The sequence below is a fragment of the Pagrus major genome, chromosome 18 (genome assembly GCF_040436345.1).
Source record: "Pagrus major chromosome 18, Pma_NU_1.0".
Classification (NCBI taxonomy): Eukaryota; Metazoa; Chordata; class Actinopteri; order Spariformes; family Sparidae; genus Pagrus; species Pagrus major.
In genome coordinates, this window is record NC_133232.1 from 22,657,950 (window position 1) to 22,682,313 (window position 24,364).

The 24,364-nt window shown below is 45.1% G+C and overlaps 2 protein-coding genes across 4 annotated transcripts; both read left to right on the forward strand.

Moving 5' to 3' along the window:
- Nucleotides 1-7,616: 7,616 nt before the first annotated feature.
- fhdc2 (FH2 domain containing 2) lies at nt 7,617-18,228 on the forward strand. The gene is made up of 12 exons (XM_073486730.1): nt 7,617-7,785; nt 8,969-9,543; nt 9,646-9,707; nt 12,047-12,149; nt 12,444-12,529; nt 12,721-12,821; nt 13,125-13,195; nt 13,422-13,529; nt 14,055-14,125; nt 14,646-14,763; nt 15,264-15,428; nt 15,527-18,228. The coding sequence occupies exons 2-12, from the start codon at nt 9,073-9,075 to the stop codon at nt 17,456-17,458; spliced, it is 3,288 nt and encodes a 1,095-aa protein (XP_073342831.1). The 5' UTR covers nt 7,617-7,785; nt 8,969-9,072; the 3' UTR covers nt 17,459-18,228.
- A 2,155-nt stretch (nt 18,229-20,383) lies between these two features.
- rhogd (ras homolog gene family, member Gd) lies at nt 20,384-24,119 on the forward strand. 3 transcript variants are annotated; one of them, XM_073486731.1, is made up of 2 exons: nt 20,384-20,467; nt 21,093-24,119. In XM_073486731.1, the coding sequence occupies exon 2, from the start codon at nt 21,122-21,124 to the stop codon at nt 21,695-21,697; it is 576 nt and encodes a 191-aa protein (XP_073342832.1). In that variant the 5' UTR covers nt 20,384-20,467; nt 21,093-21,121; the 3' UTR covers nt 21,698-24,119. The 3 variants fall into 3 exon arrangements, with proteins under 3 accessions (XP_073342832.1, XP_073342834.1, XP_073342833.1); XM_073486733.1 differs by having other exon boundaries at nt 20,419-20,461; XM_073486732.1 differs by lacking the exon at nt 20,384-20,467 and adding an exon at nt 20,761-20,779.
- The last annotated feature ends 245 nt before the right edge of the window (nt 24,120-24,364 follow it).

A 24,364-nucleotide genomic window follows, 5' to 3' on the forward strand; every position in this document is an offset into this window, starting at 1 on the left:
ACGGGATTTACAAGGATAATCCATAAGAATAACATTGCCTTTAACATATTTCTTAAATTGTCCTGGTGCTAAATTACTGGACCTCTGTAAATTAAACCAAACTTTAATTGAGATGTTTGACAGATAGGAGGCCTGAGTTTATAGTTTATGTGGGGTGGAATAATTATGAAACTGGTGCTGGTAGGAATACTGTTCATGATCGAATGGAGGGAGGATCCTGCTCAAAGAGCTGTACACAAATAAATGTGTGATTGCCTCAAAATCATATGTTCCTGCAAGCTCTCTCGTCACATTGAAACATGTATATCCATATTAAAACGAAGGAACAATAAATAAATGAATGAATAAAATTGTCATTTCACCAATCCTCAGGTCCTGCAGAATGTGATTATCATTTATTTTTATGGAATGAGGGACAAAAGGGCTAAAATGGGGTGTGATTTGTTCTAAGAGAGTTGTGTGTGTTTTGGTGTGTACCTGCTAAGGCCTTTGATTTCACATTATGAACATCTGAACCACTTTCACATGTTCTGAAGCAATGAAAGTACAGTGAGTGCACAAACAGGTCAATGTAAACTTAGAGTCATGTTATTAGTGTTAGTGGATAATAGGTACTAGGTTAAATAGGGTGTGGATATGTCTATATTTGAGTGAGCTATACAAATACTCAATGAAGATACAGTACATTTCCAAATATGAACTGTATGGCATAGTGAATTTCCACATGTATTGTGTTTTTCCACCTATCACTCACTGATTTAGTCCCTCTCTCAGCCTCTTGGTAAGTCCTTTAGATCCCCTTCAGCAGGTTGAGTGGTTAATGAAGGCTCAAAGCGAGTGATAGGAGGTAATAGTGGGTAATAATACTAATTGGTGGTGATTGCAGTGCTTCTAAAGTGGTATATCTCTGTGAGTAAACAGAGGCCTGGTTCTTTTCAATGACCTCAGCCGGAGTGCTCTCTCTGTCTCACAGCACAGCCTAGCAACAGCCCGTCCTTCCATTTTACTGGGTTTTGACCAAATAACTCAGCTGGCCATCGCAACTCCACATTGGTCACTCATCCTTTTGTTCCCTCTTTTTTCTCCCTCTGCCAAACATGCCAGATCTCCTTGTGTCAGGCCGAGAGGAAGGAAGGGAGAGAGGGTTTGCACGTGATTTCCAGTGAGTAGAATGAACTCCATGCTGGCTTCCCATTTATCTGACCCACATTAAGTCATTTCTCCCTTATTCTGCCCCCCTCCATTAATGGCTTTGAGATCATCTGGTCATATGTGACCATATCTGCTGTTGCCACCAACAATGTCTCCATTAATTAACTCAAAGCATTGGTATTTGATAATCTGGGAAAGGAGACTCAGCCCGGTGATGATTTTGCGACCCGTTCAGGGTGTACCCCACCACTCACCTAATGTTAGGTGGGATCAGCTCCAGCCCCCGCAACCCTGCATAAGATAAGTGGGTTTACAGGTAGATGGATGGATGGATGTAAGGAATTACACTAAACAATCTACTATCTAAGAAAGTTGAATTGTGTTGCTTTAAAGGAATAGTTTGACTCTTTTCAGAGTTAGGTGAAAAGACTGTTACCATACTGTGTTTATGCTGAATATGTAGCTTCGACCAGCAGCTGGTTAGCTTAGCTTAGCATAAAATCTAGATGTGGCTGTGTTCCAGGACCAGGACAAGCTCACGATAACTAATCATATGTAGAAGATCGCAATGAGATTGTTTCAACACTTGGTAGATCTGTTTTTCTGTTTCCTAAAATAACTGGGTTTCACACGGGACACAAATGAAGAGCATCATTCTTGCATGTTCTTGAGTACTGTGTCCCTGGTACCTGACGAACCTCCTAAAACAGCTAGCCTAGCTCTGCCCCCCAGCCCCTTTAGCACACACAAAATAAGAAGTTATATCTTTTTTGTTTAATATTTACAGAACCCGTTTTGTAGATTGATGGTCTTACTGGAATTGTGTGCCAGTCAATTTCATGGTCTGTTTCCTGTCTTTACACAGCTGATTGCTATAATTTCATGTTAAATGGGAACCGATCCTCTCAACTAACTCTTGGCTAGAAAGGGAATCAGCCTATTCACAATGTGTCAAACAATATCTTCAAGCTATCACACAACATGCTACTCATTAATTCCTGCCTCCACTATGACGTGTGTCCCAAATGTCCAGTCGCTCACACAACTGAAGGTTCACCCCCACAACACAAGAAACTGGGCCTTGGGCTGATGGGTTCTCGGGGCCCAAGGGTGCCTTGTTTTACCAACAGCTCCAGTACTGCAGCAAAAGGCAGGCCACATTGTTATGCAACAGTTTAGTGAGGATGAATGGGTTTCAGCACAGGCCAAGCGAATGCCAGTGGAAATGCTGGGAAGAGAGTAGCAGCTAGGTTAATCCCAGAGGGAGTCCCCTTGGGGCCTGGCCCTCATAACTCCTCTGTGTTTTCCTTTCAGCCTTAAATGTGTTGGCCGAATGTCTATCGGAGCCAAGGTGGGGGAGCAGAGAGGAGGAGGATGGGTTCTGTGAGTCCAGCAGCAGAGCAGGCAGGTTAATCCCCGCAGCCCCAACACAAGGGCCAGCCAAAACTCCGGGGGTCCCCCCTCATTTTCTTACTTTGCTAACCTCTCAACTGCTAATCTTCTCTTAACTTCCTCTCTCCTCTCCTCCTCTCCCTGCCAGCATGGCTGCCCTCAGGCTCCAAGCCAGCAGTCCCACTGTCTCTCTGTGGGTGACATCACTGGTTGGCACAGAGAAGCAGGGGGAGAATAATTAGGTTTAGATGGTTGAAGTAACTGTGTGTGTGTGTGTACGTGCATGGTGAGTGTGTTTGTTTGGTGATGTAGAACGGAATTTGCAAAGCTTTACTCAACATGAGGCACGTAGACGTTACAATCAATACACACATGGAAATGATTCTTGTGAATGCTAAAATGTTTTATGCAACACAGTTCAAATAAATAACGCAGCAGTTAACTGATCCCTCTCATACACCAAAATCTTGTGACAAAATGTGTCATAGCCAGAGAGGCATGAAATGAAGACTGTGTGATAATGTTTGGAGTTAACTGTGATGGTGAGGAGGAAGAGCAGGAGGCCCTGCTTTAATAACTCACTATAGACTCCATACATGACCACCCCAGCAAAGCCCGTTCCTTCACTGCCCTTCGTGCTATATACACAGCCTACTTAGGGAGAAGCCTTTGTCTGTACGATGCGCTTTGTCAACCTCTATTTAGTGGCTTCTTTACAACAGACCCGGCCCTTTGAATATTAACTGTGTGATCACTCTTGCCACACAAGCAGACGCTCAGGACCCCCTATCTTCGCAGCCCAGCTCCCCTGTGCTCTGCTCCGGGGCTTTGTGCCCAACCACAGCTTGCTATACAGACTCTTGTGGTCTCTCATCAGCTGGTTAGGGAGAAATGTAGTTTCCATTGCCTCACTGACATCATTTATACAGCGTTTGATTCTTTTTCGCATATGAGGAGACTCTAAACCAGGGATCAAATATGAGAACAGTTTTAGATTTCAACGAGAAAAGGAAACAAAAAGATGCCAGAAAAGAAGAGGAAGAAAGGGGCTGATTTGTCTGTGTCGCTGTACGTCACTGTGTCATTGTGAGCCTCTAGTGGAGTGCGACTGTAGTCCTGACTGGTGTAATGACCGTAGCAGCTGGGGCAGGAAGGCGACTAAGGGTGGGAGAGTCTGGGTTAGAGTTTTTGCAGACCAATAATCCCCTTTATTGAGTCTCAGGAAATCCTAATTGGAGTCGGAAGTGGCTCTAGTGGCCAGATGTGCGAAGACAAACAGAGTCGACCTAACCCCCCAAGGACAACTGTCCACAGGCACCTCAGCCTCCCTTCCACCCTGCTGTGTTTAATTTAAAGACACACATACTCTCTCTCACACACACAATACGCCAGGACAACTGACCACAAGCATCCCCTCCATTCAACCTGGGGAATTTAACTTTATCACAGCACAACAGTTACACACATGTGTGCGCACATTCAGCGCTACAATTGTTGTGACAGGAGACAGCTTGGTAAACACAGCAAAGTGTCAGCTGTGCACTCAGTCTACAGTCTGCAAAAACAAAGAGGTTTAGGGTTCAGTTATGCCTCTCATCTGCTCTCTCAGTCAATAATAAAGCCAGAGCTGAAGCCAATATTGCTACAAAAGCACAAAGTGGAAATTCTTTAACAATCAATGTAAAGTAAGCTTTAAAGAAAAGAGAAATTATGAAGAAAAAACTTCTGACAAACTGATGAAAACCCCAAAAAAGTGAAAGCTTCCACAGATAGCTCTTTAGAGCATGTTTTCCTCTCTGACTCACCGCTCTCTCATCTTTCCATCTCCATGATGTTTGTATCATGGTCTCATGACCTGTCTGTGAACCCCTAAAGTAACATTGTGCAGCAGCAATATGTGGAAGCTTCTCTTTGCTTCTTTTACTATCATTTATAACATGTGTGGGAGTGGATATACTCTAAGTTCTCATGTATGAGTCAGTGTGAGTACATAATGTGTGTGAGAGCATTTGGGAAAAAGAGGCTAAGAGGCCGAGAGTGTGTCTGTGTTGTCTGTCTCTTGCTGTCTCTCCTTATCAAGTCTGCGGTCTGACCAAAGCCAGAGATCCTTGTCAGTCCGTTGTGGATAACTGCACGTGATCTGAGTGCAGCTGGAGGAACCAAGAGAGATCTGAGGAAGCTGGGTTTGATTAGGAATACCTCCCCAGACCTACTGTCCCAGTCTGGGATCAGACCCAGGTGTGTGCACGCATACACACACTGCAGTACGTCTATGCATGTGTTTAATACCCCCACGGAGCCGCAGTCACACTGACCTATTTACTCCACCATGGACATGGCCAAGACCCAGGAGGCAGGACAGACTCACCAGGGGCAGAATAACACTAAGGCCCCATACGGTTATATCAATAGTTTCACATGGAACAGTTTTACAGCCACTTTTACACGCCATATAAATGGAGCATCTGGGCAAAAAATCTATCGTATTGATTTCTTTACATCCGGATTCATTTCTGCTGTGTGAAAAGCCAATTACAGCAGAGGTCACTGTGTAAAATCTGATCTCCGTAGCAAAAGTGCTGTGTAAAACAAATGCCATTTTTGTGTGTGTGTGTGTGAACACCTATGATTATGTGTGTTTAAGTTAGGGGAGGAGGGAGCTAATAGCCTTCACCTTTATGTAACCCCTGTGGGACTTCAAAGAGAGATTAAGAAGGAGAGATGGCTAAGGGCTAACACTTGCTGCATGGCTGCAACCACCTCGCACTGAGGGCGGAGCTTCTGAGGACTTGTTTCTGTTGGTGTCACATGTGTTAAACCTTGTTTCTCCACTGAGAGGAATCAAAGAAATGATCCATCAATTTTGAGAGGTTTTCTTGAATGCTGGATAAAGAAAAACTGCTTTTTCACGTCATGTCTATGCAGCAAAAGTTAAAGGAACAGTTCAACCAAAAAAGAAAATTCAGTTACTATCTTCTCACCCCCATGCCAATGGAAAGTTGGTTGAAGTTTTGTAGTCTACAAAAACATTTCTGGAGCTTCACAGCAAAACAGCAACATTCTCCTAAACAACTGAAGTAGATGGGGACTTGTTTTAAAACGTTAAAAAGCAGGTGTAAATTAGCTTAAAATGGCTCCATACAGCTTGTCCGGTGTAATAAAAAGTTTCTGGAAGTCCCAACTGATTTGAAAAGACTTTATTTTCACCCTTGATGTGCGGGGAAGCACCCACTTCATACGGGGTGCATACTAACACTTTTAGCTTAGCAGCTACAGTGCAGATTTCATCTTAATGTCTTTTTTAAATTTTTTTTTAAAGATCTAATATGTAAGAATTGGCCAGCTGTTTTAGTTATACTCAAAACAAATAGGGGGCAGCATATCGACAGAGTAACAGCTAACTGCTGCTAACTGTAGCTGCTCTTAGCAAGTTGGCTTGGTTAGCCATGCATCTGGTGGTCTGGACTGGGAGCTCAGAGCAATAAAGGAGCGTTGGTGTTTACACTGTAAGCGCAGGGGCTTTGGACCAGGCCAGAGCTCGCTGGTTAGCATGCTAACTTCAGTACTTATCTCTGCAACACAATACATTGACATCATAATAATGTCTTACATATAGCACCTTCAATGTTTTAAAACAAGTCGCCATCCCCTTCAGTGGTTTAGGAGAATGCTGCAACACTGTTTTGCTGTGAAGCTCCAGAAATGTTTTGTGGACGACAAAACATCACCTGAAGTTCCATCGGCATGAGGGTGAGTAGAAAATGACTGAATTAACATTTTTGGGTGAACTTATCCTTTAACTTAAATGCATGGATTTCCTCTCACACTCGCTACGGGATCACACACAAATCTTACACATGAACAGCCTCATGCACATTCATTCACTGAAGAATGGGCCGAGTGAAGCACAGGCTCTGAAGCTCACTGTTATGCAAAGGGGGGGACCGGCTGGGAGTGGGCCTGTAAACACATCACAGACTGTTTTGTCTCGTTGCAGTTTAACTCAAGCTGCCAAGTTAACTCCTTCCTTTTCATTAATCACTGTCGCAATGTCCGTGTTGCATGAATGCTGGCATGATAATGCGGAATTGTGCAGGGTTGTTTAGAGCCTTTATGGACTATAAAGCTGCCGTCTCTCAACAGTGGCATTTCCTTGTATTCTGAGGAGTGCACTGTACTCTAAGAAGTGAGTGACTGAATAGAAAGTGAAGTTTCCTGAGAGAGGTTTATTCTGGCACGGGCGCACTATAACATGCCCTGCTGCACAAGCACAACAATAGCCAGATCTTTGGGGTCGTAACCCCCTAATTACCACAGGGCCCAGAGGTGATGACGACTGCCTGTCAGCGTGGCCTGTGAAAGGGGCTACCTGAGCCGGACTCTGAGATCACCAGGTGACATGGGCCAGGGGCGCAGCAGCACCTCGGATGAAAGGTCGGTGTTATGGGTCTACATCCCAGCACCTGGGTCATTTCAGCGCCCGAGAGGGACTTCTGGTCTCTTGGCTTTCACATACGCCCCCGTTCTGGGTTCAGGGAGGAGATGCGGACATCATTTCCCATGTCTGATAGCCATCTGCTCCCTCTCTCAGGTTCTCAGTATCATACTCTTCTTAGCCTGATCAAGGTCTTCTGCACCAATTACAGATCACAGTCCTGCCCACTACGATGATTAGCCTGAAACAGAGATTTATCAGGTTGTCAGTGGAGCTCCTGACAGAGAGCTTTCATGCACAATCTTATCTGGACTTGGCAAACATTCTTGTAAGCAGGGTATCAAGGCTATTAAAGCTTTTCCTCTAAAGGATTAAAGAAGCAAGAATTTGTGATTTTGTTGAGGATCTTAACACTTTTATTCAATCTGTTTCAACACTGTAAACACACCAGAAATCCAGTCCCATCACAACATCTTCAAAGTGGACTCCAGTGGATCTAATATGGAGTGTACTCCCACCTGAAAGCCCTAAATCCGCCCCATGGGAAAACTGGGAGGATACAACAAGGCATATCAGCGCACGGGTGCGCGCCTGCGCGCTCCCGCTGAGCTGTGTGGAAGTTTCCCTGCAAGTTGAGAAAGACAGGAGGAGTGAGTGGAGCGGCGGGAGTCAGCGGGATAAACGAGATACAGCAGACAACAAACTGGGATGGAAGCGAACATTTATTCAAGTTTCATGTCTGATTGAGCCGCTGGCGCTTGTTGGTGTTTGCGCGGTCACCTCAGTGGAGAAGTCGTCACCGGCAGGTAAGTGAAATAAATTGACTGTGTTGTCCTGAGAGGCAGGAGAGTGACGCGATCAGTGTTTTGTCAACTTTCAATTGAGGGATATATTTTGCAGTGTTGATTAAAGCTCAAATGTACAGGAATAAACCACGAGAACAGGTTTTCTACAACCAAACGTCAACATGAAAACAAAAAAAGTTTCCCAAATCTGCTGAAATCAATCTGTTGATTTTGCGTTTTTTAAAAAAAAAGTTTTTATTTGCCTGAAACAAAACATTCCTCTTCACTTTTCATCCTTCCGCTGAGCTCTTGAGCACCAGCATCTGATTGAAAATGATTTTTCGCTTGTGGAGATCCTCTCCAGTCAGTGAAGATACACATCTCATTAAATGATGGAGGAGGGTGAGATCACCCTTTGCAGCGCGCCCGTGCGGCGCTCGCTGGAACGGCTTTGGCGATCAAGCGCGTCCCGCAACATTTTCCCAAAGATGATTGTGAATCATCTTCAGAGCGAAGAGGGCAGGACCAAAGGTGTTTCTGGCCAAACTCAAAGCCGTGTCGAGATTAAAGACTTTTCCCTCGAACCAGACACCTGAAACCTCTGACTCACTTTTAATTGCATTACTAATCCCGCTCCAAAACTTGCTGCTGCAAGTGTGTGCGCCCAGCCTTTCACATGATAGCCTCCCATAACGAGGGGAAGAATATTCAAAGTCGTGATTTCTGAAGGCGCAGACCCCTCTATTTCTCCCCTTTGTGGTTAAAACTGTGCATTTCGCCCTCCATGTGGTGTCTCCGTGTATTCTAATTAGAGGGGAGCGAGGGTGGTGGAGGTGTGTGTGCATGCAGTGAGGTGAAACTGAACAGGACGGGACAAGCTGTTCAAACAGCCTGCAGAGGGGGAAGAGCTCATCCTGCTGCTCAGCCAGTACTTTCCCTAAAATGCCTTGAACTTCCAAAGAAAGTTGAACCAGGGGTTAAGCTTCCAGCTCCTTGTTGGCTGTTTGTTACATCAGTCAATTCACTGGAGTCATGCTAATGAAAGGAGAAGTAAGGCCAGGTGTCAGGTGAGGTCATTGGCATCAGTTAAAGCTGCCTGACTGGCTCCGTGTTGCGAAACTTCAGGATTAGCACTGATTACCTGTCTTTTTCGGTGCTCAATAATGTCTGAGATAAGATTTTTTTTGCTTGTCTTCTTTCCTAGACTGGAGTTATTGATGGACCTTTGACCTGGAGCTCACTGGAAACTGGAAAAGACGTCACTGACGGACTCACTATCACCCTCCCCTTTGAACCCAGACAGCCTCTATGCTCATCAACCTGACTCTGGCCGTCAAGGAGTCTCGTGCCTTTCATGGAACACAGCCTGCCCCTGACGCTGTGGAAGTGACAGCCATGGATCCTCGTCCGGTGCTGGTAGCCCCTCCGCCGCCTCCCCTAGCACCTCCGCCACCTCCGCCTCCTCCTCCACCACCACCTCCACCTGCATCCTTCTCCTCCTCCTCCTCCTCTTCCTCCTCGCCGTTCAGCCGTGCAGATGTTGCACGGCGGAGCCGGCTGAGGAAGCTGAACTGGGAGCGTATCCCCAAAGAGAAGGTGGAGGGGAGGAAGAGCGTGTGGAGCGGGGCGGCCCAGGGCGAGGACGAGTTCCCCATAGACCTCCATTCTCTGGATGAGCTGTTTGGTCAGAAGGACAGCAAGCCTCAGGACAGAACCAGCACACTGAGACGCAGGTCTGCTCTGCTGCGCTGCAGGTCCCCCCAGGACAGCTCAGAAGAGGTCGGTTCATGAGGATGACAGGGATATCTGTTCAGTCATGTATAAAGAAAGTGAGATTTCTTGCACTTTACTTCCTCTTAATTGTCCTTTGCCTCTTTACAGATCTCCCTGTTGGACTCCAAACGCAGTATGAACATTGGAATATTTCTACGCCAGTTCAAGATGTAAGCTTCTTTGTTCCTACCTTAATCCAAAGATATCCAGTTCACTGTCATAGAAAATATTCATGTTTAAGAAGCGATGATGGTTGCAGGTCTAGATCAAATGTGAGGATTTGCTCCTTTTTCTGTCGTTTTATTATTTATTTTTGGTGTGACGGTTGGTTGGACGAAACGAGACATTGAAAGACGTGACAGTGGGCTTTCAGAAATTGACATTTCATAGTTTAAACTTTGAATGAAGTCATTAGTCAAGATAGCAATCCGCAGACTAAACGCTAATGAGAATAATCTCAAATTCCACGGCTCTTCATAAAAGTTTGTTGCACTTGACGAGTTTCAGCTACTTAGGCTTTTTTGTCGACACTTCCTGGAGGTCACCATCAGTCAGAGCTGAAGGTAGCTTTGAGAGCAGGAAACAGAAGTGTGTACAATTGTGCCCAGGGGAACAGTACTTCACTTCAGTTGAGCTGTGGAGTGTGTGGCTGTATATCAGAGGTGGCTGGGTGTCTGTGTGGGTGTCAGAAAGCGTAAAGAGAGGATGTCTGGTGTCGGGGAGGGGGCACAAGTATATTGCAGGGAACAGGTGCAAGGGAGGGTGCACCCTGAGGAGGGTGGTGGGCTAGTGGCCGGGATCAGCTGTAGGAGTCAGAGTTGACACCTGCTGATACTCTTAAAGAGTGTCTAATGTTAAAGCTGCCCCCTGCAGAGAGAGACCCCACTGGTGGCTTGTCATATTCATCCATCCCCTAAAGCCTGTTTAGCATGTTGGTCAAACAGACCTGCACTTCTTGAAATGAATAGGGCTGTTTAATGATCATTGAAGCACACTTACATACAATTTAAAGTAAGAAACACAGAAAACGTAAGTGAAATCAAAATAATTAAAGGGGCTCTATGTAAAATTGTGTAACCATTTACATGTATTAGTCACTTTTTTATTGTCCATATGTGAGCAGATTGTACCGTGACATGAACAATGAGACCTTCCCTGTGTCTCTCGGTTGTCTATACAAGCCTGTGGATGTTTTGTGTTGTTAAAATCTGCTGGACTGTGAATTTGGACTCTGCTCAGATTTTCCGTGACAGTCCACAAGATGTAACTTGAGGCACGTTCTCGAGTGCCTCGTCTCAGTGCCTCTCTCCGCTCCGCTGACAGAGTGCAACTGTAGCTAGCAAATAAGTTTATCTGATTTCACAAGGTTTCCCCTATTAGTATATTAATGTCTTCTTTTTGTTATTTGTACATCTCCGTCGAGCTCTTAGACACAGTTCACATAGAACAGAACAATCAGCTCTCAGAAGGAGTTAGTTCAAGCAACTGCAGAGGGCCACTCAGGTTTATACCTTGATCACCACTTTACTTGGATCCCCATTCTACATATATTGTATAAAAACATGCAAATGTTGCATATTGACAATTTACAAATAATGATACGAGGATGTGGCAAAGAAGTGCTGGGTTGCTTTATTGTCATGCCTCCAAGTGTGCATGTAAAGTTCACGAAGGCTCAATTGTGCATCGCTCAACTGAGGAGCGGCTCTTTCCAAAACCAGATCTGTCTTGACTTGTAGGGAAAAGCCATTATGTAAAAGCAGACTCTTGAGTACACAAACATTTGTCTTGTTAGGAGCTTATTTGCCCTCTGTTCTAAACACACAGACTGTTGAAGTGTGGGCGTAGTTTAAACAAAATATGGTTTTGTATAGCCAGACATCAACATCTGAGGCTTCGTCAGTATCTTTTTTGTTATGCGATAGTTCTATTTATAGGCTATTTCCCTTAAAATTTTGTTGACACCAGAACTAGTTGGGTCAAATAACACAATAAGAGGATTAAACCATGTTTCCGTTTTGAAATAACCTATTCTCAGTCTACCTTAGATGTCGACCGTGAACTGTGTGTAAAAGAATGAAGCATACATGTGAGTGTTGGGGGATACAAGCCACACACAGTAGCGTGCACATGATGGAGTATGAGCATATGTGATGGGCTGTAAGACGAGGGGGAGGGGAGAGGCTAATGGAAAACTGCTGGAATAGAGGACAGATGTGTCACTCAGAGGAAGTAAGTCAGAGGTCAAACAGCCAGTCAGTTCAGTTTCTGCTCTTTCACCTTGATATCACCGAGGCCTTTCTTTCCCCGGCATGTCTGCTTTGTATTTGCCCAGTGGATATGCCACTTTGTGTCGCCAGCGTGGCGTCAATCAACCCAGTCTCCCCGACACTCTGACTGATAAGAGGGGCGATGAAGGCTAAACACAGTGCTGATACCACTTATAATGTTGAAAATCCCTCCGCGTGTAACAATGATGTCATAACAAAAATGTGTTATTTTTCCGCAGGCCTGCTAAGGAGATAGTTGAGGATATCAGGCAGGGTGTTGGGGACCGTTATGGAGCAGAGAAGCTCACAGAGCTCTGCAAACTGCTGCCTGACAACGAGGAGGTAAAGTGCCTTTTTCTTGGCCTACAAAAACAACAGTGACAACCCCCCTCCCTTCTCCTCTCCTCACCCTCCTCTCCTCTCCTCTCCTCTCCTCCCCTCATCATCTGGCTCTGGTTAGGATGATCAAAAGTTTGCCATTACACCATGTCTTATGATGTGGTCTGTTTCCGGAGAGGGGCCACGCTGAAAGATATTGGAATTGACTGTTAACGGCATTTTGGTTTTCCAGACTTTATTTTTTCTTTTCAATCGAAGCTGCCTTCCAGATTTCACTCAGCATCTGTTCTCTCTCAGGAGTCTCGCCTGAGGAGGTTCGGTGGGGAGCGGAGCTGGCTTGGAGAGCCTGATCTTTTCATGCTGCTGTTGGTGGAAGTCCCCAGGTACGTCCTCAGATCTAGATCAGATAAAATTACTGAACATATCCCCAGTACTTCCCTACTCCCTTCTGCTCCTTTTCCTGTTTATTTGTGTGAGACTTGTCCTGACTAATTTGTCCTAAACTGATAATTGATCACAAGTGCCTTTTTGTCCCTGTCATCACTCGACCCTTTTCCTTTTTCTCTTCCATTAGTTTTCGGCTTCGTCTGGATGCCATGATCCTGCAACAAGAGTTTGACCCAGCTGTGACCTCTCTGTGTGTGGCAGCCAGATGTCTGAGGGAGGCAGCCAGAGGTAACGTTCACAGCAGGGAGTTGTGTACTCCGCCACTATAAAGATCTGTGGTGACCCTTTGAAATGCTCCCATTTAGAATTTGCTTAGAGTGGTAAAAATTTGGATCCAGAATGCAAATGCGATGGTAAGCATTCAGAATAATGCTAATCAAGTTTAGCTCACCAGTCAGCCTGAGTGTCAGTTCTTCAAAACAAAAGTGCTGACTCATTTTAAGGCCTTGATGTCGGCTGCATACTCATTAATACCCATTAATTCTTCAACCTTGAGGCAAAATATTAAATCTCTGTCTTTGTCTCTACTAGAGCTGCTGAGCTGCCCTGAATTACACTCCATCCTCCGTTTGGTGCTGAAAGCAGGGAACTATATGAATGCAGTGAGTGCTTCTTTATTTTCCTTTTTTGATTCTTTTCTTCAGTCGGACAAAGCAGAATCAGTCCTTTTATCTGTGGATAATATACCAGTTGCAACGGAGGCAGGGCGTGTGTTCAGGGACGTCACTCTGACTGCGCACCTGGGTTTTGTATCGTTGTTTGTTGAAGGCTGTCACATGTTGTGTACGTGTGTTATGTGTTATTCTGACCTTGTATGTGGCTCCTCAGGGTGGATATGCAGGGAATGCCGCTGGTTTCCGGATTTCATCGCTGCTGAAACTGGCTGACACCAAAGCCAACAAGCCGGGCATGAATCTGCTGCATTTTGTTGCCATGGTAAGATCTGAAATTTAGGTGTAGTAAGAGAACATCGTGGGATATCCAACAGATGCTAAAGTAAATAACAGGAGTTTGTACAACAGAGGCGAGATGAAGAATAAGGTCTTTATTGAGAGGATAAGGAAAAACAGCTGTTTTATGTGGCAGCCACGTCCTTTTTTAAGATTTGAAGATTGAAAAGTTGTTTTTTATGAAGAGAAATTACTTTGACATGAACAGTAAAATGTAAAAAGGTGCACGAAACAACAAAGTGTTCATTTGCAAAACCAGGTAAACAGCATCCTTACAATGAATGAATCAAAAGTTTGTTTGATTTTCCCCATGAGTGCACGATAAAGAAACGAAAATGCGCAAATGAACCCTTCCCTCATTTCTGACCACCAAGTGTTTTGAGAACAGTAGCCTCTCATAACCCTCAAGCCAGACCGCTCCACAGAGCATATGATTTTGTCAACATTCACAAATGACGTGTTGCTTCGTTTGAAACAATAGCTGGATAATCATTTGTGTTTGTCTCCACAGGAAGCTGTGAAAAAGGACCAGAGTTTACTGTCATTTCCCGGCCAACTAGGCCATGTTGGCTCCGCCTCGAGGTCAGTCTCTTCCCAAAGCTCAGATCCCATCAGATCCTACAGTGACTGTGTCTGAGGGAGTATACAAGCCCTGCTTAATAACATCAATACTCCCCAACAGGCTGCTCAAACAAACGTAATGTAAATCTATTGCGTTCTCGGTTCAGAGCAAGGCGCCCAGCTGTTAGCAATAGCTTGCTGCCTGAGTGAAAGTGGGTCATGACAACATTGATACTCCAAGCCAATATTTAAGCTCTGCTGGAGACTTTTGGTGAAGATTTTCTCAGCAAGGTGCCAAAGAATGAGCATCCTAATTCTGCTTTTGAAAGTAAAGAATATCACACATGCACTGCAGTCTTTTGTTGGGTGTGTGTAAATTGACAGCACACACATCAGAGTCCATTTAAGAAGACAATTCCTGGACATTTGGGATCATTTGTATTTGTTTATTACCTTTGTTTTGGTTTGAGATATGTTACACATCTATTTCTGTGCATTTCTTCTTCTAATTGTGCATTTTCTGTCCTCTTCTTCTCTGCAGGTTGTCTGAGGAGTCAGTGCTAGAGGACTTGTCCAAGTTAAAAAGCAGAGTGGTGGCCCTCAAGGCAAACATCCAGACGGAGGCAGAGATTCAGCAGCATACACAACCTTTCCTAGAGGTATAAAACATAGTCTGTAATATATTAAAGCTTTATCTAATAGTTTACCTCGGAAGCCAAGAACGGCCATGGTGCAGTTATTTTTTTTAATGGCGCTATCTTGATTTCGGTCAATTATTTCGTTAGCTCGAGAAAACAAGCTTTGTTATCTCGAGATGACAAATAATTACTTAGGTTTATCAGAGAGCAGCAGAGCAGTACGTGTTTTCATTTAAGCACACGTGACATCCCGCTAAAGAAGCTACATCATAAATTTGTTGATAAAAGTCCAGGGTTACAGTCAACAGGTGGGACGTGCTTGTAGATCTCATGGATAACCGAATGGCACTAATAATCTTTACCTGTGCCTTTATCATGGGCTCTATTTAGCAGCTGCTGGTTGAAGCCGAGAGATGTGGGCTGGTCAACCTCTCGTCTTTGACTACTATAAAACTCGAGATGTGTATTGCCCTGCAGAGAACATGTTTTTTGTTAAATCTGTAAACTGTTCCTGTGTGTAGGTGGCTGAGGAGCGTCTGAAGGAGGCAGAGGATGAGGTGGAGGGCATGAGGATGTCTAGTCAGGCTCTAGTGGAGTTCTTCTGTGAAGATGACAGCACTTTCAAACTAGAAGAGGCTTGCAAGGTCTTCAATTCGTTTTGCCATCGCTTTCAAAAAGCTGTCCAGGTAAGATTTAGAAATTGATTGAAATGTCTGTCAATTAAACATGTATATTGTCCAAAAAAAAAGAGTCAGAAATAAACGACTCCTTCCTCTTTCTGTAGGAGAATGCAGAACGTGAGCTGAAGGAACAGAAACGTCTGGAGCGTCAACGTGAGATTGGGGAAAAGCGTCGCTCCCTGGCTGTGTGTACAGGGTTGGATTTGGGCCTCAGTCTTGCAAAAGAGCCTCAAAGTCAGGAGAACCAAGATGAGCTGGAGAAACTCCTCGAGAAGAACTTGACCCACACTTGGAGTCGGCGTAGCTTGAGAAGTTCCGAGTCCCGCAGACTCTCCCATCACCTCTACAACAATACCAATCTTCATAACTCGTCCCCGCTCAAAGGCTTCCCTGAGCTGGGCAGCAGCCCAACATCGACCAGTTATCACTCTAACAGCTCCTCTGACCATGAGACCACTGCTGTGCTTTGTAGCTCCCCGGAGACTGACGGCACGTGTTCCCCCACAGACCAAGAACCTGTTCTGGTTAGAAGGAGCAGGTTTCAGCACAGCAAAACAACCATCCGGAGCATGGACGCAGTTCAGGATTCGCCCGCTGCTACTTTTAGCCATTCTCAGCATGGACGGAGCTTCATGGTCAAGCAACAGGGGCCAGAGAGCATTTCTTATTTGCTGCAAGGCCAACCGAAGGCAACAGGACTTAAAAAAGAAGCTGAGGCTTCACATGAACACATTGTTTCGATGACCACTGAATCTTCCTCTAGTTCCTGTACAAACTCTGCTGCTACACCCACTGGAACACCTGCCGTTTGTGTTAAAAGCCAGACCTCCACTCAAAGACATCGGTTTGGCCTGCCAGTGTCAGACAATGCTCGCCCTATTCAGAGTAAATCTAATAGCTCCTGTTTTGATGAGTCTGTACCTCACTCTCTTCATACAAGTGGAATACTTTGTCACAGTGACACCAAGGCTGGGCCGTTAAGTTACCAGAGATGTGAGAGCCAATCACAATCACCTGTAAAAGCTCCAGAGAGGGTCCAGTCACAGCCACAGGTGAGAGAGACGCCCACCACAACAACAAGTGCCGTGATGCCTGATGCAGGTTTAACAAAGCAGACAGAAGAGGCGTCCAGGCCTGCTAAGGAGAACTGGATACCATCCAGTCTACCGGAGTTCAGCAAATCACAGCCAGAAGAGTACTCTGACATGCCAAGTCCTGAGAGGGAGACAGCAAGGCCATACTCCCGTGTGGGCGAAACACTGGAGTGCCACACTCTGGTGAAAGGCCTCCGATCCTATGACGCCTTGACACCCCCATCCTCCCCAGTCCCACGACCCGCACCGAGCCTCTGCTCCAAGTGGAGGAAAGAGAGGGAGGGCGACCTTCGAGAGGGGACGACGCCAAGGTCTCCTACATCAAAGGAGGAGGCTCGAACCATGAAGATCCCTGTGCGTAGTGGAATAGGGGCCAAAAGGGGACTTGTGTCACGTGCAGGAACTTCCAATAGCACAGGCATTCCCAGGGTGCGCTCCAAAACTGAGCCTTCAAATGGAGCCCCGACCCCTGCTAACCCACCCACTCCCAGCCGGCTGTCTGCCCCTCGCAGCATATCCAAGCGGCCCGCCGTTGTTCAGTCAGAGGTGAAGCGCAGTAACAGCACACGGGAGAGGACTGTCAGTGAGACACAGACTCCAGGAAAACCCACTTTGACCCGCAGGACCTCGGACAGATCCTTGCCAGAGAAGGCCTCGGGCAGCGCCCAGCCAGCCTTCGTCAGAGGAACTCCTCTCCGTGTGTCAAAACGACTCGCCCCCAACTCTGAGACTCAGGCGCCCTCTCAGCCTCGCGCTGCCCACAGCCCCTCCTCCGCCACGGCCAAGACCATTCGCACGGCCGTCATATCTGCTGCCCGAAGTAAAACTGCCAAGACGACAAGCACAAGCACCTCTCCCGCTAGCTCTAAAATCCCCACAGCTTCACGGATACCTGGTCCCAAAATGCCTCGAGCTGCTGCAGCGCAGCCACTGTGGAAGTGATGGAAGTGAATAATTGCTCGAACTGCACAGTTTTTTTTTTTTATGCTTTTCATGCCTTTATGGATTTCAGTCTAATATATAAAGTGTGGGAGTTCATGAAAAGTGTGAGCCATCAGTCAGATTTCTGGTCTAAATCCAACTTTTATAAAAAATTTTGGTAGTTCTGAGTGCTTAGGTTCTACATATGTGAGAGAGAGCTGCACTGGGAGCATCGGGGACATCTCGTAGATCCTCCAAATCCTACCTCTTTTTACACTTGTTTGTGTCCTTTGCAGGCAATAGGACACCATAAAAAGACCCATGTTACAGCTACTTTTCATATGTAGAACAGCTTAATTCACGTCAGTACAACACAGCCCGGTGACATTACTCTGTGCCTAGTCCGTACAAGTGTGCTTTGAAAGAATTGTAATTTGGGACACTGTTTCAATCTGTCTAGCATTTTTTATTTTTTTTATTTTAGGAAGTTGTCCAAATGTTTTGAATGCTGTGACCCTTCCGCTAAGTGATCCTTGTGTTCTCACACTTGGCTGTCTTACAGAACCGAACTTGGTACAATATGAACTGTTCATCCTCTCGTTGAGAGGCCTCATCGTTCTGATGCACTTTACAAACTGAAGAAGAGGCCGCGATGAGATGATTACTGTAATGTTTGTCATTTTTATTTGATGTCAAAAGATTCTATAATTTTATTGAATAGCATTGGTTGTTATTCACTGTATTATTTGGATTTATAAAAAAGAGAAGATGAATAAAGACGGTGATCTGGATATTAGTAGTGTCTGTACCTGTCTGTGTTGATGTATACTCACTTCTGTTCTCCAGTTTTGTATTCAGGCGAGCACTTACTCGCTTTGACAGCTTTCACCTCCAAGGTCCCCGCTCGTCTCATCAACTGCTGCTCTTGCATCTTGCTGTCCTCTGTCTTCTTGTCACCCTCATTTTTCTCCCTCCCTCTCGTCTGAACTCCCTCATGCTGCATCTCTTGACACAGTCACCCCCAATCTCTGTCAGTGGCTGTTGTCATGGAACTGCTACAGACGTCCCGGGGAATCTCCTGGCAGAATAGTAGGGGTGCAAGGGTTGGGGTGGAGGGTGACTGTGGGTGTAGGGTCCCAGTGGGAATTCTCTCTTTATAGGCCGCGGTGACGCCAGAACCTCTTGGGAAAGGCAATAAACCGGTGCCTCTTTGTGCTCTTGAGTGTCCGGTTGTCGGTCAGCGCTGGCCACTTAACCAGCCTCAGTGTATAGAGGTGACATCATCAACGGGTCTCCAGGGGTGCAGGACAGAGCAGCCTTAAGTGAGCCCTCTTTTAGCTCCCTTCGTGTATTCTGCATTGATCTGAAAGCATTGGCTTAGTGAGAATAATGACTTGTCTGAAGGTGAATAAGTGATATATGAGCTTTAATACCAGTGCTGACCAAAGAAGGGATGAGGGGAGGCAGGAGACAGGGTTGTTTTATGGCCTGTTTGTATGTGGGGTATGTATGCATACACAGTGACACACTGTGGCATTTAATAGTGAGACCGTAGCAAGTTCAAGAGAAATGGTGAAGTCAGAGCAGAGAGTGTGTGGGCGTCCATGCATTCAGACTCTGAAATGAAACTGAATTGCTAACAGACTGGAAAAATCCAGGAGCAGCCGCCTCCACACTGGCAGTGAGATTGACTGGAATGTAAATGGAGGGCTTGGGGACAGCATTTTGAACAGTTGTCATTTTTTAGATACAAGCTATACAGTCCATTGTTTTTGCAAGGTGTAATGTATTTTATTGTTGCCAAAGGGTCACATTCACGGTAAATGAAGGTGTGTATTACTGAAAAATAACCTGCCAAAATCCAGTCATGAATATGTTGAATGACCTGGATGAGAGGCAAAGATTTATGGGTGACTCGGGACATTTTTTCCGCACGGTACGTTCGGGTTGTTAATGGACATGCATTTATATAATGCTTTTCCAGTCTACTGACCGTTAAAAGTGCTTTACAACACTTGTCACATTCACTCATGCATACACTGATTGCAGAGGCTGCCATGCAAGGTGGCAATCTGCTCAACAGGATCAGTACCTTGCCCAAGGGTACTACGACTTGCAGCCGGGGGGATCTGGGGATCGGACCAAGGACTTTCTGAACAGAGGATGACCTGCTCTACCTCCTGAGCCACATCCGCCCTATTTACTCAAGTTAACTCTACTTAAATATGCACTATGTAGTTGGGCAAGAATTCAGAAGAGGAAGATCTTCATTCACAAACTAAATAAACAAACTCTCTTTGTTTTCATGGCTGAATAAACTGAATAAACAAACTGATCTTAAAGGACAACACAGGTTCATACTGTTTGACTTTGTTCATATTTGGCGGACCCTGCCACCTTTATATCTTCAAACAGTGTTCTAGGGACCTTATTTTCCTCTGAGAACAGCTTGTTTAATAAATATTTCTGTTTGTATTATTACCTCATTGACATTGTAAATATTAAGAATCTGAGTTTGAATTTCTTCTCCAAAACTACATGATGCCCCTTTATGTATAGTTTTGAGGTAGATGTACTTTACTAACTTTGGTTTACATTTTGATTTTCTTTCTGAACGATTATGAATTATGTTGGACTTTGACTTGTAATGGAGTGCTTCCACCTTGAAGTATTTTCAATACGAAGGCTCTCAACACTTCTTTCACATCAACAGGAAAACAATAGTTCTGCAAACACTCTTTCCTGTCAACACAGACAGCCAAATCTACGAGTTAACATCGATTTTTGTCTGCTTGTTTTGGCTTCTGCACAGATTGTTTTCAGTACAGGTCACGAGTGTTTGGAAAATCACAGGAAAGCGAGAACAGCTCAACACCGCCCTCTAGTGTCGCACAGACGACTGCCACACAATAAAACTACAACTCCCAGGCTGCATTGCTTCCGTGTGTCGATTTTTACGTAATGGACAGCTCCCCGGATGCGGCTGTGATTGACTATACCAGGCAAAAAGAGATCGGAAGACAAGTGGCGGTAAGTCACAAAATCCTTCAAATTTAATTGTTAAAGCAAATCACGACTTCTGAGAAGTATATAAGAACAGAATAGAATTTTTAGGCTAACTTGTAGTCTAGTATCGGGCCAGCAGCAGACCTTTTTGAGAAGTGGCTTGAAAATAAACTTTCAACTTGTTTGCTAACTAGCTAGCTTGCTAGCCACCGAGTGCGCTAGTTCCTTAGCTTGATGCTAGCCAGTGGGGGAACGCCTAGTATCATAAGTGAACAGTGCGAAGTAATAAACAGCGTCTCGCTTTCGAGTATCTCGTTGTTCTTCATTCACGGACAAGTTCAGTAAACTTCCCAGATGTTGTTGATTAGCTAGCGGTCGGCTGAGATTGTAAGCTAGCTAACCTATGTAACGTTAATTATGTCGATGTGCTAACGTCGGCGGTGGTTAGCTCGTCTGCTAATTGGGTGAAAAGCTGCATTACTGTGAGAAAAACTGCTGTTAGAAAGTCACTGGCCTTAATTTTAGCCTTTGTCATTTAAACCTTTCTAATTATCCCTCTTGTCACGAGTGATGATACTCTTAGATAAGCCTCTCGGAGCATGTAGCATTGTAATTAAAGTTACTCAGGTGCCCTTCTCTCTGTTGTCAGGTGCTGCAGCCCCAGTGGTCGTAGGCAGGATGCAGACCATTAAGTGTGTGGTTGTGGGTGACGGGGCAGTAGGAAAAACCTGCCTACTCATCTCTTATACCACCAATGCCTTCCCTGAAGAGTACATTCCCACAGTGTTTGACAACTACAGCGCTCAGATGAGTGTAGATGGCCGCACTGTCAGCCTCAACTTGTGGGACACAGCCGGCCAGGAGGAGTATGATCGCCTGCGCACCCTCTCCTATCCCCAGACCAACGTTTTCATCATCTGCTTTTCCATCGGCAGCCCCTCCTCCCATGCCAATGTCAGGCACAAGTGGCACCCTGAGGTGTCTCACCACTGCCCAAACGTGCCCATCCTGCTGGTGGGCACCAAGAGGGACCTGAGGGGTGATGCAGAAACAGTGAAGAAGTTGAAGGAGCAGGGCCTGGCCCCTACCACCCAGCAGCAGGGCAACGCCCTGGCCAAGCAGATTGGGGCTGTTAAATACATGGAGTGTTCAGCTCTGCTGCAGGATGGTGTCAGGGAGGTGTTTGCAGAAGCTGTGAGGGCGGTGTTGTATCCAGTAACGAAAAAGAACCCCAAGAAGTGCGTGCTGTTGTAATAGATTGTTCCCAGATTTGGACTGTGGAGAGGGATGATGGAGATCCACAGATGCAAAGGAAGGCTGAGGAACGAAGGTCGTCATCTGGCTGCCTCCACACCACCTCCAGCATTTTAGACTTTGTTTCCAGCTCCTCCGTTAGTCCTCTCTTCCTTATTCATCTCCTGGAGGATTTCACTCCGTTGCCATCATCACCAAAGTGACTATGCCAAAATTGAGGCAACTGACCGCATCTCCTCTATTTTTCTTACATTTTAACTTTTGATATTTACACTTTTTTCCAATTTTACACCTGTTCTAGATTTATAGCTTCTCTGCTTTGCCTTATAAAAATGCTGATCATGGTTGTCACAAGCCATAATAACATCCAAACCAACCAACCAAGCTACCCTGTTTGACTGGAGAGAAGAGATCTGCCTTTGTTCAGGTGGAGAAATAATGACTACCTCATACTCTCACCTAGGTTGCATCTCACAAGTCTCAAGCAGCGTTGTCATCAAGATGCTTTGACTTTCCTATTTAGATGTAATGAACAGCCAAGTAGAGGGTGAACAAGTTTTAATTTCAAGCAGCTTGAGTCCAGACGAGGTGTGATGACTCCCGGACAAATGCCAGTACCCCATAACCAATATGCACAGATTAAAGGTTCAACTCTCGAGCTGCAGTTCCCCTTGTGCTCAGTCTGGCGTGTTAGAGCTGTCTGGCGGGCTGCCCCTTCCAGCCTCTTGCGCTGCTCTCCCACTGCCACGCATGGAAGAGCCAGTAGGCCTTTGAAGATAAGCCGGGCCCATTAAAAGCAGCCGGCCATTTGCCCTCTTCAGTAATAGAGGAGCAGGTGTCATAAGGCCACTGCCAAATTAACCCACACGGGTACAGGATCCCTCGAGCGGACATATCAGGAAGTCGTGTTGTGGGACAGCTCTCCTGTCTACGTCTTAACTCTTGAGGCTCACACAGAGTGCCATTAAAACATGCCTAAGAATTACTTTTTGACGGGGTGGGGTCAAAGAGACTGTATTTTGTCTAATAGTGTTGAATTTACTCTGTAAATGATTTTTTCTTCCTCAAATGTTTTTAACCTACGAGTGCGGTTATGGCCAAAGTTGAATATATTTTTTGTAATAGCTTATGTTTAGTGTGTAATAGTTAATACTCAGATTTGATAAAGCAGAACACCATAATGCACCCCTCATCAATTACATTGTTGCCTTACGTCTAAGGTCAGCAGACTATGACCACTGCATAATTGATTCAGTATAGCAGCGTATAATCCCAGAATATGTTTAAACTGACTTGTGCTTGGCTATATACACTTATTTTCCTATATTTTTTGGTTAGTGGAATATCATTTCATCTTGGAAGAAGCACCATGCCATAGCTGCCTAGTTAATATTTCAAGTAACGACTGTTTATCTACAACACGGACGGAGCCTTTTATTTGGTCAGGTGCCTTATCTAAACCAAAGACCATAGCAGGGCTCCTTTGTCAAACTCAAAGGTTCTCATTATAATGATGCAAGTGCCACAAGACCTTTTTCAAATGCAGGTCCGACCAACTCTGGGTTTCATTTCAGTTTTCAGTAGCTTTCTGCCTTAGTTTCCTGCTAGCAAACACACTCTTTCTCACAACCCTCTTTGTAAGACCCAGGTGCTAAAACTGACATCTTGCGCTGCAAGTGTGTGCGGAGCACATGAAACGGAGTGCTCGCCGTGGCCCACAGCTCTTAACAGATTGTGGTTTACATCCCTGCATTGTGCAGGTTGCATTGAGGGCAAGGCACAAGCACAACTCGCACATACGGTTAGCAAGAGCTGCGCTGGTGGAATGTGCCTTGCCACATCTGAAGATATTTTTTTTAATACATTTTATAAAATATTTTTTTAGTAATGACTGGTTGCTAATTTGTGCTTACAGCTGCCAGTAATACCAGCAACCCTTTTACTCTAGTTATTTTTCATTTACTCACTTGTGGGTTTATTATAAGTCAACCTAGATTGTGGCCTGTGTAAAGTCTAGAATAACCGAAGCGCAACACGAGCAGGAGGTTTTGTGTAACAACAGTTTGAGATCTGCCAAAGGATGTGTGAAATTTTCCCAGAAAGGTGTGCGGAGGGTTGAATGTAAGTGCATAATACGTCAAACTGTCAACTGTGGTGAGATTGTTTTGTTTTGTTTTTTTTGCCGTGTCCTGATTTCACTCAGATAATGCTGTTGAAGTGGAACATACACCTGTGGGCTCTCTGACTGTGTCCCGGAGCTGTATGCTACCGTGTGCGTGGTACTACGCCTTTACACTGGGAACTTGATTTGTAGAAATCTGTTTGTAATTGTTTTATATATAACAAAAGCATATTTGTATAAATGAACTAACAGTGAGATGATTTTTAAATTATGCCAAATAAAATGGTGGTTAAAACCAGACACTGATGATGATGGATGTTTTTTTCCTTTGCCGCTCTGTGACTTGATAAAGGACCTCAAATATTCCACATAATCAGCACATTACTAACAATGGAAGAATAAAGTTATACTGATGTGTTCAGCAGAGCTGAGTCACACATCTATACACAGCTACATGTATTTTCAGCTCAGGAAACCACATTATGCTCCTGTAACGCACGTAATGTAACTTCGTTCATCATCTGTCACATTCATGCTATTTCAAT

Coding starts and splice junctions, on each gene's coding strand:
- fhdc2 (XM_073486730.1), top strand. CDS start 9,073: ATGCTCATCAACCTGACTCTGGCCGTCAAGGAGTCTCGTGCCTTTCAT. Junction 12,150..12,443: donor TGCTGCCTGACAACGAGGAG/GTAAAGTGCCTT, acceptor GTTCTCTCTCAG/GAGTCTCGCCTGAGGAGGTT. Junction 13,530..14,054: donor TGCTGCATTTTGTTGCCATG/GTAAGATCTGAA, acceptor TTGTCTCCACAG/GAAGCTGTGAAAAAGGACCA.
- rhogd (XM_073486731.1), top strand. CDS start 21,122: ATGCAGACCATTAAGTGTGTGGTTGTGGGTGACGGGGCAGTAGGAAAA.